This window comes from Penicillium maclennaniae (genome assembly GCF_028827695.1).
Source record: "Penicillium maclennaniae strain IBT 15551 chromosome Unknown utg000001l:1.0-3280838.0:1.0-3283122.0, whole genome shotgun sequence".
Lineage (NCBI taxonomy): Eukaryota > Fungi > Ascomycota > Eurotiomycetes > Eurotiales > Aspergillaceae > Penicillium > Penicillium maclennaniae.
In genome coordinates, this window is record NW_026623213.1 from 1,892,286 (window position 1) to 1,906,660 (window position 14,375).

The following is a 14,375-nucleotide window of genomic DNA, read 5'->3' on the forward strand; positions in this document are numbered from 1 at the left end:
CGAATGTTGTTTTTCTACCCTCGGGGGTTTGGTACAGATTTGATGTATTGGATAGATCATGCCATTGTGAAATGGTTCTCATCGTCTCGGCTTCTGTTAATGGAGGCTGCTTATGATTATTACCCATATAACTTCCCAATGCCTCCTCACCATACTTGCTGTTTGAGGGTCCGTACAAAGAATGCCTCGAACTACACTCACAGACTGCTGCATGAAAGTGCTACACAATCGACACAGTTTTCTCAAAGTAAACATGGATTTCAAAGGCTACGAACGAGGTCCCAAGGAATAGCAGGCTATCTTTGACCTTGACTACAGATTCAATAATCAAAGAATCTGGCTTACTCACCAAATGCAATGACTTTGGTTCTCGGGACTTAATGGACAATAGCTTTCAAGAGAAACAGCGACATGAGAGCCAAGAAACACAACAGAGGAAAAACAAAAGAAAGAGCAAAGATCGATTGTAGTAGAGCACATGAATGGAATACATTGTCAGATATCGAGGAAATAAATGTTCAGTACCAAAATATTTTTAGTGTCACGACCCTTAAAAACACAACCAAAGAAAGACATTGGGGGTGCAGCATTATTTCGTGAATGTCAACCAAGAAGAGCGCGGAAAGCCTCCAACATAATTAGATATCGAACCAAGGAAAAAAAAGACGAAAGAAAAGAAGAACAAACAGATGCTGTCAGTCTTTGAACTCCTGCCATGCTCGACCGGCCCAAGAACCACATAACCCGAGAATCAAATCGCGCGCCCAATCTATAGGAATAGCCAAAGGAATGATATGCGTCCAAGTGGCCCAGAAAGCCTGTAATCTCAAATAAAACAGGCTGAGAATGTGAATAGATCCAAGAATGGAATGTGAAGACAGAGGAGGTACAATAGAGATACTGTTAATTATGGCTAGGTGTGGCGATGAGCATCATCGGGAGTTTCTCTTGTTCGGGGCGACGGTTTCGAACTTGATACGCGGTTGATACCGCTTTGCACCGCCTTCATCTAACCAACACGTGAGGTTCTTACATTGGCTCACGTCAAAGATTTGAAGTTGGTGGCAGCCCTCGGCGACAGCTTCAACGCCAACACCGGTGACACGAACACAGCCACGCACGGAAAGATAATTCAAAGAGAGCAGGTGCAGGCCAATGCTTCGTAAAGAGGGGTCGGAAATAGCGGAGCCACAGAATGACATGTTCAGAGACTTGAGGTTTGAACATTGTAGAGCAAGGACTTCGGTTGCCGTATCGGAAAGGGCACAACAGAAAGACTAAAGAAACACCACTAGTTAGTATTTGGAAAGAAAATGTGAGAAGTTTGACTCATGTTCATACCAGATCCAACTCTTGCAACTGCTTAGCGGCGTTTGTCAGATGCACGATGGCGTTGTCTGTCAAGTAGGTGCAGTCCGCAAGACAAAGCTTCCTCAAGCGGGTAAAGCGGGCATTACCCCAATGCTGGAATCCCTGGTCCGTGATAGTTGTGCAACGAGTCAAGTCCATCTCTTCAAGTCGCCCTGCCGCGTGCGACGCAATATGATGCATCGACCGATCTGTGACATGTTTGCAATAGGAGAGTGTGAGCTTTTTTTAATTGCGGACAGCCATAGACGGACGCCTCCGCGGTTTGAATAGTCGGCTTGATATGGGCATTTTTGCCCTCAACTTTTTGGGTACTTGGAACCACCCAACCAATGATGCGAGCCAGAAGTGTATCACCCACCTTCCGGCAATTACTCAGATCCACCTCTTGCAGATCCTTGGCTTTGATAGACATTTCAAGAATTGCGGAGGCGGTGACATCCCAAACACTCATCATCTTCCACGTTGTTGAGTTTGGTGCGCAGGTGCTAGCCAAAGCATTGAAACCTTCATCGGTGATGTGGAAGCAGTTGTTGATATTCACAGAGCGGGCGCGGGTTCCGACGAATGGGCAGACGATCTTCACAAGAACGTCGTCGGTGAGCTGACGATTGTAGATGCTCAAGTCCAAGTCGCGGACTACGTCGGCTGATTCAGTCAACATCTCTGACCAATGTGATGATACACCGCGGAGTCGAAGGAGATGGTGGAGGTCCAAAAACTGGAAGATATTCAAAAGGACGCTGTCGGGAAATATTCCACGATGAGCGTCACCGGATGAGCGGGAAGTTGGAGGTTTAGAGAGACCATATGTCTCAGGCGGGGCGAAGGAGGAAGAACTAGCAGAACGGGGTTCTGAAGGGGGAGAAGGTCGGGGTTTTTCGCCTGAGACCTCTTCTGGCGTTAATGGTGCAACTGATCCACGTCGACTTCGAAGCCGAACTTTGTCTAATCCCAGGCTGAGATAAGGGTCGGGATCAGATGGCCGTAAGACCGCCTGATCCTGATCCTCCGGCGAGGATTGATGCGGGCCGTCCAACTCAGTCTCAGTCAGTGTCAATAAGGGCATGGAGCGTCTGCGAGACGCCCTGATCTTGACTTCGTCATCAATTTTCAGATGGCTTATTGGCGATTGCTCATCATTTGCATCTGACATGATCACGTCACCATCTGCAGCTGCCTGAAGTCTCTCTTGAGCAGTATGTTCGACCTGCTCACGAATTTCACGAGGACACATTTCCCAGAACTTTGAAAGGACATCTCCACTAAGCATTAGACACTCGACTGCCGTGACAGAGCGGACGGTTGCTGTTCTTCGAGGTGCGAGTGCCAGACTGACCACTTCCCCAAAGTATTGGCCTTGCTTGAGTCGAGCTTTTATTTCAACTGAATGATGACGAGTCCCGTTGGGTTGTTGGTGCTTCTGTTTTGAATCTTTTTTTTCGGTCACTACCTCGACTTCGCCGCGAACAATGAAGTATAATTCACGCCCTTGCGAGTCTTGCTGAATGATGTCGGTAAATGGAGGGAAGGAAGTCGGTTGGGCTTCTAGACCCAGAAAGTGAAGTATATCGGCTGGCAGACCAGAGAAGAGAGGCAGTTCCTTGAGCAGCAGGCGGACGTTGACCACTCCATTTGCTAAGGCGCTGGATGCATCCCGGCGGCCCGGGCTTGGTGACTTCCGCTTCTTATATACCGACTTAAGCGTTGAGTCCTCGTCACCTTCAGTGACCATCAAGTCTTTAGAAGAGGCCTCTCTCAGTCGTTTGGAGCCTCGCCGTACCGGACTAGGGCTCGGGTCGTCCACCGCTGGAGCAGACGTCTCCTTCTTCTTCTTCTCCAGGATCATCAATCGCTCCTGGGCTTCTTCCATGATCGCCCGCTCCACCTCCGGGAAGCGTGGTAAAATATTTCGGAAGTCCTCCTTGGAGAGCACGACCAGCATGCATCGGGTGCGAGCGATAATGGTTGCTGTGCGCGGCCGATCCATCAGCACGCCGATTTCTCCAAAGAACGCGCCCGGTTTCAGCTCAGCATATATACTCTCGCCATCGCGCGATGTGACCGATACCGCACCCCGTACTAGCCAGTATATCGCTCTTGCATCGTCGCCTTCGGTCAAGATGTAATCGTTAGGGGCGTGGAGCTGCGGGCGCAGATGTTGCCCGACCTCGATTAAGAAAGATTCTGGAGTCGCTTGAAATAGGGGGAACGAGCGCAGCCGATCGACGAGTTCTAACGGCAATGCTTTGATTTGGGAGGAGGCTAAAGGCGAGGGCCGCGCCGGCCGGTTTGGGTTCATGACGGAGTCGAAGGAATGGATGAGAGACACGGCGTCAGACATGGGGACGGCCTTGGTCGGGCCCCCGCTGGACCTGCCATGGCGACGCATGGTCAATAGTAGCTGTTGAAGAGATCAAACGGAAGCTCTGAGGGGTGACAAGATAGGTAGGCCCTTTGAGGGCGTCAATATTGCGATGACGTCGACGAAAGTAGCGCAGGTGTCGAGCTTGTCGTCGGCATTCTTCCACGCCCAATGGGTAGAAACGCGGTGCTAGCGAGCCGACATCAGCGGGTATAGGAGGAGGGTAGGCACTGATGCTTTCGCAGGAGGGGAGCAAGAAGAAAAGGTGTCAGAGCTCACGGACGGGGCCAGGTAGAAAGGTGGGGGGGTTTCCGGTTCAGCGACGTCAAATGCGGTTGAGCTCCACCGATCATCTGAGATCCTTCGGAAACTCTACTTGGAGCTCCACTTCGTATATGTCTTTTGGTAGATAGGAGAGGAAGGGTCGAATGCTATCAAATACTGAGAGGCTACGACTGGTGGGGGGAGAGAGCACAAGGCGGTCGACTTTGGCGTGGATCGTCGCATCCTTCTGTGTCTGCAGACTATGCCACGGGCGATCTATGTTGGCTCTCAACATGGATTACACCATTCAAGACCATCTAATTTATCAAAGTTAACAATGATCAAGTTCGAAATAAAAGGTTCAAATAACGGTCGACGAGGTTCCCAAGGTAAAAAAAAAAAGAAAAAAAAAGGAAGAGTCCCCGGATGTCGCTAAACGCAGTAGTCCAAATCCGGGTTTCCTTCCGAGCTCCTCTAAACATGCATAGCAGCCGTAGTATCCCCAGTCCTGCCGTACTTTCGGCTGCAAATGTGCCTGAGCCGGTAAAGCGCGATTTTTACGGTTATTAGCATGTCACGTGCCCACAATGACATGCATTCTTAGCTCATTGTAGAGAAGTGGAGTATTCCAATCGATTGGCTCGGGTATCAAATGCAATTGTAGTACAGCAAACGGCAAAGGCATGCATCACGGCAGGGTACCATGCCACGCAACAATAAAAGCGTAGAAATCCTCGCATGCCAAGTTAAGGGGCTTCTAGAACCCACACGGGCCCATCTACGGCTCGAATAAAACCCACTTTTCGTGGCTTAGCTTGACGCATGACTGAGACGACCCTGTTTGAGAGAACCCTGGCTAAGCCGGCAGTATGCAGGGGTGGACCACTCTTATAGTACTCCTAGTGTCAGGATCATGCGTCGAGCTCGCCGGGTAGATAATAGGCAACATGTCCAGGCCTTGATGAGGCTTTGCTGGTCTTCGACCCGCAACAATGATGGGAGCTTTGGATGCAGAAGGCTCAGGCGCGAGGAAGGCCAAGATATGCCGCATCACATCACATCAAATAGATCCTTCCTTGCTGGACTTGGACCGACGGTTGCCCATGAGAAAGTCCACATATGTGGGTCGATTCCCTTTAATTGACTCTAGACCATCTTGCAACAATCCATACACGAGACTCAATTTCAATCCGAGCTTTGCTGTGCGGGCGGCAGTGTAGACATCGTGGCGAGCTAGAACGTGAGATGCGTCAGTGTTATTTGTTTTAAGGTCATAAAGAGGAAAGCCCCAAACTCTTTTACCTAGTAAACTGTATATTCCAGAAAATGACAATCCCGCTGTGACCGTCGAAAGGAAGTCTCTCTCATCATGACGGGCATAGTCCACTGTCTCCTCAAATAGACAGAATGCAAGTGCACCGGCACCGAGCTTCGAGCCCATTTTCATGGCGTCCTTCACGCCTCCCACCACGGAGATGTAGTTCTTAGTCTTGTGGTACTGAAACCACCCGGCGGACGTTGTAGGGAACCGATGGGCATTTTCGGCACGAAATCGGAGGCCTGCCCTATTGCTGCCATGATAATATCCAAGGGCGGCGCCTGTAGTGAAGGCGGAAACAGTTGCATAGGGAATGCGCTTCTCGACGTCGATGCCTAAACGCGGCGGGGTGTCGGAGTCGAAGAGTTTATGCCAGTAGATAAGTTTCAGGAGGAGCGAGTTCTCTCGTGCGGAGTCGGACGGCGGTGGTTGGGCCTCCATGTTGAGCTTAGAACAGATGATTGTTTGACGTAGGTGCAGCGCAGCAGAAATTCGGAGCTCGGCAATTAAGGACCCGTCTTCTTCTCCGCCTCCACGCTCAGTAAAAACGACTACATTCAACAACTTCTACACCATTTATTCAAGTCCGCACAATGGTACGTGTCAAATTACTTTGGTCCTTTTCCCTTTCTTTGAAAACCTGGGTTTCCTAATTGTCGTGACATAGCCACCGAAGCAAGCAAAGCCAGACTCGCGCTCTTGCACCCTCCTCTTTAAGAAGCACAAGACCACCGTTCTCCTATCACTTCAATCACATGAAACTATCACATCTGCCAAAGAGAAGCTTCTTCAGGCTTTGAAATCACGACAGCTCCGCGACATCAATGGCGATGTCATTCCCGATGACCCTGCGGCGATAGAGCTGGGCGTGCCCATGGACCGAAGCGACCTGGACAAAGGCTGGATGAGCTTAACAATGGACGTCCCAGGTCAAGAAAGCGGTGCTAAGACCGGACAGAAGAGGTCGTCAGATACCCTGCAAGCTGCAGGGCTCCAGAATGGCCACTCAGTCGCATTCCGGTTCCGCAAATCAGGAGCAGGTGATGAGGTCGATTTGGACATGGACCTGAACGATCCAGGCTGGGATGTGATTATTCCAAGATTTGATGAAGATGAAGAGGCATAGGAGCAATAGGCTACCATTCATAGAACAACGGAAGGGCTCAGGATGGCTCAAGGCGCTGGGGTGTCATTTAATTACTTGCTTTATTTTCATCACTTCGGTGTTGAGTTGGCTTGCCGCACGGTTATCACGAATGTACACGAGACCGACTCGCTCATAATGACTGGAAATACAACGATATGTATTTAACGGAATTGCAAGCCATTCGCACCTGTTGATCTCTGTGTACATAGACCATCGAGCGTCGACGATTGATCTTGGGTGCTTCAGTAAGGGGCTTCCAGTCGTGCGTAAGCTTTTCGAGTAGACACATTGTACATAGCCGTCTGCTGTCATTGTAGTCGAACCCCACAGCCCTGCGACAGCTGAGACAGCTAAAAGCGTGGAATGATCCAGATGAGTGCGTGGTCCATATGTGAACCATCCCAATTGACGCGCAATCTTCCAAAGGACCACAAATTCCACGCACTGATCGCGTCTATTGCCACCCCAAGACGGTTGCTCGGAGCAACCAGGAGGGGACACCTGAGCACTCGCGTCAACAAATGAAATCACGGCCAGGAGTCTTTTCGGAGAATACTGCAACTCATACCCCGTACACCTCTAGATCCACACATTCTTCATCTTCACATCGTTACCTTCAACATAATCCCCTTGGCCTCGCCGACCCCAAGGTCTGCTACGACACACCGGCCCCGCAACTCCGCCAGGGGGGCAGACCAATCCGACACGACACCATGGCCTCCGATGGCGCCTCCTCAATCTCCGTCACGGTTCGAGTCCGACCTTTCACCATCCGGGAGGCCGCTCAAATTTCCAAGTGCGACGATGGGCCCCTCTTCCTGGGCGATGGCTCGCTGGCCGGCAAGCCTGCTCCGAAGCTTAACCAGAAAGGGATTCGATCCATTGTCAAGGTTATTGATAACCGTTGCTTGTGAGTATGAATGTATCATCTGCCACCGGGCGGCATACTGACTTGCCCGCCAGAGTATTTGATCCCCCTGAAGACAACCCCGTCCAGAAGTTCTCAAAGAGCGTGGTTCCAAACGGTAAACGCGTCAAGGACCAAACATTCGCTTTTGATCGAATCTTCGACCAAAATGCCTCTCAGGGCGAGGTGTACGAGTCGACCACCCGCAGCCTTCTTGACAACGTCCTCGACGGATATAATGCCACGGTTTTCGCGTACGGTGCAACGGGATGTGGAAAGACGCACACGATTACGGGTACCGCCCAGCAGCCGGGTATAATCTTCCTCACGATGCAGGAGCTATTTGAGCGCATCGACGAGAGATCGGCCGAGAAGGCTACGGAGATCTCTCTTTCCTACCTGGAGATCTACAACGAAACTATTCGTGATTTGCTTGTCCCCCATGGCGCCAAGGGCGGACTCATGCTCCGTGAGGATACCAACCAGTCTGTCTCGGTAGCCGGCCTGTCAAGTCACCACCCGCAGAATGTTGAACAGGTCATGGACATGATCATGCGAGGTAATGAAGCACGAACCATGTCACCAACCGAAGCAAACGCCACCTCTTCTCGATCCCACGCCGTCCTCCAGATCAACATCGCCCAAAGAGACCGAAATGCCGACGTCAACGAACCACATACAATGGCCACCTTGAGCATCATCGATCTTGCGGGCAGTGAGCGAGCCAGCGCGACAAAGAATCGAGGCGAACGTCTGTTCGAGGGTGCCAACATCAACAAGTCTTTGTTGGCACTGGGAAGTTGCATCAACGCTCTCTGCGACCCCCGCAAGCGCAACCATATTCCTTACCGAAACTCCAAGCTTACCCGGCTTCTAAAATTTGCCCTTGGCGGTAATTGTAAAACCGTCATGATTGTCTGTGTCAGCCCTTCGAGTCAACACTTCGACGAGACACAGAACACTCTCCGATATGCAAACCGAGCAAAGAACATTCAGACCAAAGTTACTCGCAATGTCTTCAATGTTAATCGACACGTCAAGGACTTCTTGGTTAAGATTGACGAGCAAATGAATTTAATCAACGAACTGAAGGCGCAGCAAAAAGATTCCGAGAACGTTGCCTTTGCCAAATTCAAGAAACAGAACGAGAAGAAGGATGCCGTTGTACGTGAAGGTGTGGCCCGCATTCGCAACGCCTACGAGCACACGCTGCCCGAAAGACAGGAGAAGACCAATAACATGCTTAAATTGAGACAAATCAGCCGTCGAATTGACATATTGTCTTCTTGGATCGCCGCTTTCGACAACGTCTTAGCTTCTCGGGAGGACAACGAGGGCTTGGCAAGCTTGTGGGCAATCCGCAAGACGGCTCAGGGAATTCTTCTGGAACTCGAGGGCAGCAGACACCACTACAACCAACGACTGTCGAAGTGCACATGGGACCGAGCCGTGAGCTCGGCAGTTGAGAATGCAATCAAGCAGCTCAAGGAATTCGACATTAGTGACAATAGTGACTTCGCCAACCTGGACAGGGAAGCCGAGCTTCTTCGATCCAACGCAGAGCGTGAGGCTCTGGCTGCAGTGGTGGACCAGGACAAAGCCGGCGAAGCCGCGGCCGTTCAATTGCTGTTGCAAGCTCAATTCGAGATGATGGCCTCGATGGAGGATATAATGCAACTCAATGCCTCTGAGGCCATTCAGAAGGGACGCGCTATGATCACGAAGATGCTGGACAATTGCTCAAACACGGCATCTAATCTGGTCAAACCAGACGGCATTTTGCCTTCACTTCCTGCCCTGCAAAGCCCAGTCAAAGCAACCAGTCCGCTCAAGCCAAAGAAACGTTTCAGCTTGGTGGGTATGCCTCCGCCGCGAACAAGCCTGGGCTCTGCTGTCCAGTTCGCCCCAGCTGCTCCCGCTTCTCCTACCAAAGCATCCCCCCGCCGTCGCAAGGTCACTGCTGGCCGTAAGAGCGTAAGCTTCTCACCGAAGAAGACCCAGGCCAAGGCCACAAAACGATCTGTTCGCTGGAAGGATGATGAGGACGATGGCCCCCTGACTGAATTCCAGAAAACACCGCAGAAGGCTCTTGATTATGTCGATCATAGTGACGAGGCCAGCTCAGAAGAGCCTTCGTTGCGACGATCATTATCTCCTATTCCTCGCAATATTCCTCAATCATCATCTCCTATCCCCCGCAGTATTCCACGGGTTGTCAGTCCATCGATTGCCATCTCTCCTGCCCCGGCACCCATCGAAAGCACTTTGAATGTTCAAAAGAACAACAGTCGATTCAAGGCTGGCTTTTTGTCCAAGAGAGTAGGTAGCTCTCCTCTGGCACCACCACCTACCGCGAGTCTCCCACTGTCTGATAGCGACAACTCTCCACTCCGGGATATCGATGGCAGTAGCTTCTTGAATCGCGCTTCCTCAGAGCGGCCATCTCGAATCGCCGTTCGCAGCCCGAGTGGGAATTTTTCGAGTAGCCCGGTGGCCGACAGCAAGTCCGAGAACAAGGACAATTGGAAGCACGACAAAGAGGAGGCGATCAAAATCAATTCTGCCATGCGCCGCATCTCTGTTGGCGTAGCCCCCGGCGGCGGCTCACTCCGCGTTCACCGGCGCCGCAGCCCCAGCTCGAACACGTACGGTAGCTCTCCCAGCGATGGCAACATGTTCACCGCATCCCAGGCTCGCCGAATGGTCAAGAGCGAAAAGGATCTCGATTCTAAGCCTCGCGTCCTGAGCCCCCACACTTTACCTGTGATGAAGAACACCGCGAGACGGACTACTCTCGGTGGCGAGATCCGGCCTCGACATGTCAGTCTTTCCGCCCGGGATGCGATGCGCCTCAGTGCGATGGCTAGCCCTATTGTTGACCGCAACTTGCGGTAGAAACGTTTATTTGATGATCCTTTTTTTTTTTTCAAGGTTTATAGGTACGGTGTTGTGGTACACGGTATATGGCGCTGGCGTTTGGGATACCAATTTCAACTTTCATTACTCTCCTCCATTCCCACCGACGGAAAATGTGACGATTTTGTCTTTTCCTAGGTCTTCCATGTTGTTACTATACTCAGCTGCGTTTCTCCGTCGACTGCGTCGAGGTCTTCGTTCTTTTCGTTTGACAAATTCTTTCTTCCTGTGTACATTAACAAAGATTGCTCTATTCGGAATAATGTTTGCCAAGATGGCTCTTACACTTCCAAGGAGTTCCCAAATCCTGTATGAAAAATGCAAGGTTGGAGGTAGATAGGGTTTAAAGCAGACTGCGGGGAACCTGACCTTGAGATCAAGGGATAAAGTACGAATCACAAAGATCCCGAACCATCTCCGCCTGCTTTGTCAGAATGAATGACGCCACCGGACAGAGCTCTTGAACCTTTCGGCTTCATTTGACCTTTTGATTCTTGATCGTCTCTTCAGGACACCCTCTGTTCTTCAACACTTCTACCGGTTCCCGACACCACGTCGCGTCATTTCCTTCGTCCCCACTTCCCTTGGTGACGTTCTCCACCAGAAATTCTTCAGATGTCCTTCGCCGCACCGACTTCAACTCTCTTCTCACGACTCCTGCGTCCCTTCTCCACGAGCTCTCCAGTCCTCTCCCTCGGCCCGGATTCTCAAGCGCGAAACATGTCCACCGAAAAAGCCACCGTCGCCGCAGGCTGCTTCTGGGGCGTTGAGCACCTGTTCCGCAAGACCTTTGGCAATGGCAAGGGTCTGCTCGATGCCAAAGTCGGCTACTGTGGTGGCAATACCTCCTCACCTTCCTACCGCGCCGTATGTGGTGGTGACACCGGCCGTAAGTTTCGTGTGCAATTTGAAAGCTGAAATTAAGCTCTTTGGCGCGTTTCGAGCTGACCTCTTTTTTTTTTCGTGTCTGGTTGCAGATGCCGAGGCTCTCCAGATGACTTTTGATCCTTCTGTTGTGAGCTACCGCCAGCTCCTTGAGTTCTTTTACCGTATGCACGATGCTTCTACGCTGAACCGTCAGGGTGGGGATGTCGGTACCCAGTACCGTAGTGTGATTTTCACCCACGGTGAGGAGCAGCAGAAGATTGCGGAAGATATTACGGATAAGGTCAGCAAGGAATGGTACAAGAAACCTGTATCCACTCAAGTCGTGCCTGCTGGTCAGTGGTGGGACGCCGAGGATTACCACCAGCTTTATCTGCACAAGAACCCGACGGGCTATGAGTGCCCTGCTCAGTATGTGGACTCCCTGCTGTCTTCGGATTTGGAATGGGTCACTAATTCACTTTTACCAGCTTCGTGCGCAACTTCCCTCCTCTTTCAGATTGACTTGGATGTAGGATTTGATTGACTCTTTGGGCGTGTGGGGTATGGGAATATTTGGATACCGTGATGAAGATTAAGATCATGGCATGTGAAATGACATATGGATGCCCTTTGCATAGGGGGAACACTCATTGGTGTATAGTTCTTTTTGATTGTGAACATCTTTCTGTTAATGAAAACATTTTCATTCTACATGGTCTATCGTTTCTAAACGGACTCGGTGGTCCGTTTGACAGACCATGGTCTACTAACATCCCACTGCCTGATTTCTGAGTCGCCAAGCCCAAGGAAGGGTCCAAGCAAATCAATCGTGAATTCATCCACGAATCACCAGACCATAGAATGAAACCACCGATGGAACGGCAATTCCCACAATGATGGCCTGGAAGATACTTCTGGCATCCCATCCAGCCATGTGCGCCGCCATTCTCGCAGCGGTACCACCAACAACACCCATCCACACCACAAAGAATCCAAGATCATTCCAACGCTTCCAAGCTTGTCCACGCTTCGACAATTCCGATGTCGAGCGCATAGACGTGCCCCATCCATCTTGGAAAACAGTAATCAAACTCCAAAGGTGGATCATCGGCAATGGGATATTATAGAAAAGAAGACCGGGTACGATCCAAAGCCAGGAATTGGTCGGTCCACGGTCTGGGTTACGAGTGTAGTTGTACAAGAGCGTGTAGGCGATACGGATACCAACGTCATACCAGTTGAAGTAGGCGAAGCAGCGGCCGGTGAAGAGATAATAGAAAAATGTAAAGGAGACCTAGAAGAGGGCCGAATTCTCGCTTGATGGCGGCCCAAAAGAAAAGTGGGTTGGTGAGGAGGTAGAGTTTTGGTTGTTGGAAGGATTCGATATGGCCTGCTCGGCTCCATCTGACCTTTTGGAACATATTAGACTTCATTCTTCTAGGAGGATAAGAAGACGACTTACCTGTTGCATGATCCATCTACTCAGAGTCGTCGGGGTATCGGTTGCAGCTAGTGTATCAGAGACATAGGTGACAGTCCAGCCGCGCATCAGCAGATTCGTGGTGAGATGGCGGTCCTCGTTCACCACCATGCGGTGACCCAGGACGGTTTGAGTATACCAGGGATACAAGACAGCGGGGAGAGCGGACACCCGAAAGGCTGAACTGGGGCCACTTTGGCAGTCGCTGGTACCCGAAGATGTCGATGTCGAGCGCGTCAGATATAATTCGGACCAGTAGACCACACTGCCGAGCTTGGTAGTCACAGAATCATCTTCGTTGTGCACGATCAGTCCGCAGCTGGCTCCTCCAACGTTCTTATCGCCCGCAATAGTTTCGATGGTATTGCGAAGCGAATCACGCACGATAAGGGTGTCGGAGTCCGAGGACCAGAGATACTCGATGCCGAGCATCTCGGAGATGACGATTGAAAATATGAACGAAGTGAACATGATACCCTTCTTGTGAAGATGAGGTTGGAATAAGCAGAGCCGTGTAATGCCGTCAATCTGGCCTAGTTTTAGGTCGTGTTCGGCCAGGATCTCACGGGCCAACTGGCAGCAGTGTGCAATGGTGGACTCCATATAGGTCTCGGGAGCTTGCAAGTTTCCGTCAATGGTTGACATCTTCTCGAAAGTCCGCATGGCGACTTCACCAAAAGGCTCGTCAACTTGAATGACGGCCGACTTTTGAGGAAAGACCTGTTTCTGATGATTAGCCTGAAAGCCACGAAATTTTCGAACTTTTTGCTTTACTGGGTGAATTCATACATTTTGAAACACCCGAACCATCTCCATGTCAGGCACATCGTCACCGTCAACACCCACCAGAATGAAGCGGCATTCAGATGCAAGCTTATAGCTATCCAAAGCTCGGGCAAATAACTCGGGATCCTCGCGGTACCCGACTATCGCGGCCATGCAGTCGGTCGCCCGATCAGCAATGCCGGAGAGATCACTGGCTTTCTCTGGATCTTGCACAGTCCGAGCAGGATCCTGCAATTGTCGGCGACGGGTTTCATTTGTGTAACGATTGTACTCGGCCGCAAAGATGGTCAAAAGAACGTCTAGCGTCAATGGATGCCGAGTATAGCCGGTGATAATCGAGTAAATCGGGAGCACGATAATGCATCCTACGAGATTAAGAAATTGGCGAAAGCGAGAAGATGTCCGGTCCCCGTTGCTGGAACATCGAGAACCGCCCAGGGGTATATACCTTCTCGTTGAACGTGTCCATGGCGACACTCACAGAGCACAAGAATCAACGAGTCGGCTAAACATCCAAAACAAGAGAATTAACGAAAGTGATTGTGAACGAATGTTGATCTGACTTGGATCATTAGATTTTGGGGCTTTGGGCTTTTACAAGGCTCCGCCTTCCACTTTTCTCCAAGCCCCAAGCCCCAAGCCCCAAGCCCCAAGCGGCGACCCGCCCAAGTGGGAACATGATTCAAGTCAGACCGGGTCAGCTTAAATGAACTTAGTAGACTCATTCAGGGGGTCTACTTCCGGTCAACCCGGCAGAATGAGACTTTTTCTCGTGTTGTTCCGCAACACGGCCAATGGTCGGCGTGGAAAGGAGCCGCATCATCCACGCTAGAACCAAAGACGATCTAGGGTTGGAACTAATTCTCCCAACTCGAATCTAATAATGGATTAGGCGAGAAAATCCCTGAACCCTCCTGGAGAGCCTGTGAGACAGTGGGTCGTCAGTGGAGTTACATC

The 14,375-nt window shown here is 50.9% G+C and overlaps 6 protein-coding genes across 6 annotated transcripts; 3 read left to right on the forward strand and 3 right to left on the reverse strand.

The window, feature by feature from the left end:
* Window positions 1-932: 932 nt before the first annotated feature.
* N7477_000734 (uncharacterized protein) lies at window positions 933-3,760 on the reverse strand (the record flags this gene model as incomplete). Its single annotated transcript, XM_056962397.1, has 3 exons — window positions 933-1,277; window positions 1,342-1,559; window positions 1,609-3,760. The coding sequence occupies 3 exons, from the start codon at window positions 3,758-3,760 to the stop codon at window positions 933-935; spliced, it is 2,715 nt and encodes a 904-aa protein (XP_056827400.1).
* A 1,297-nt stretch (window positions 3,761-5,057) lies between these two features.
* Window positions 5,058-5,756, reverse strand: N7477_000735 (uncharacterized protein; the record flags this gene model as incomplete). The annotated part of the gene is made up of 1 exon (XM_056962398.1): window positions 5,058-5,756. The coding sequence occupies one exon, from the start codon at window positions 5,754-5,756 to the stop codon at window positions 5,058-5,060; it is 699 nt and encodes a 232-aa protein (XP_056827401.1).
* A 152-nt stretch (window positions 5,757-5,908) lies between these two features.
* Window positions 5,909-6,441, forward strand: N7477_000736 (uncharacterized protein; the record flags this gene model as incomplete). The annotated part of the gene is made up of 2 exons (XM_056962399.1): window positions 5,909-5,911; window positions 5,983-6,441. 2 exons carry the CDS (start codon window positions 5,909-5,911, stop codon window positions 6,439-6,441), a joined length of 462 nt encoding a protein of 153 aa, XP_056827402.1.
* A 734-nt stretch (window positions 6,442-7,175) lies between these two features.
* On the forward strand, window positions 7,176-10,264 carry N7477_000737 (kinesin family protein; the record flags this gene model as incomplete). The annotated part of the gene is made up of 2 exons (XM_056962400.1): window positions 7,176-7,372; window positions 7,426-10,264. The coding sequence occupies 2 exons, from the start codon at window positions 7,176-7,178 to the stop codon at window positions 10,262-10,264; spliced, it is 3,036 nt and encodes a 1,011-aa protein (XP_056827403.1).
* Window positions 10,265-10,900: 636 nt separating this feature from the next.
* Window positions 10,901-11,674, forward strand: N7477_000738 (peptide-methionine-S-sulfoxide reductase; the record flags this gene model as incomplete). The annotated part of the gene is made up of 3 exons (XM_056962401.1): window positions 10,901-11,174; window positions 11,263-11,581; window positions 11,641-11,674. The coding sequence occupies 3 exons, from the start codon at window positions 10,901-10,903 to the stop codon at window positions 11,672-11,674; spliced, it is 627 nt and encodes a 208-aa protein (XP_056827404.1).
* Window positions 11,675-11,987: 313 nt separating this feature from the next.
* N7477_000739 (uncharacterized protein) lies at window positions 11,988-13,887 on the reverse strand (the record flags this gene model as incomplete). Its single annotated transcript, XM_056962402.1, has 4 exons — window positions 11,988-12,446; window positions 12,615-13,352; window positions 13,422-13,646; window positions 13,867-13,887. The coding sequence occupies 4 exons, from the start codon at window positions 13,885-13,887 to the stop codon at window positions 11,988-11,990; spliced, it is 1,443 nt and encodes a 480-aa protein (XP_056827405.1).
* Window positions 13,888-14,375: the final 488 nt, after the last annotated feature.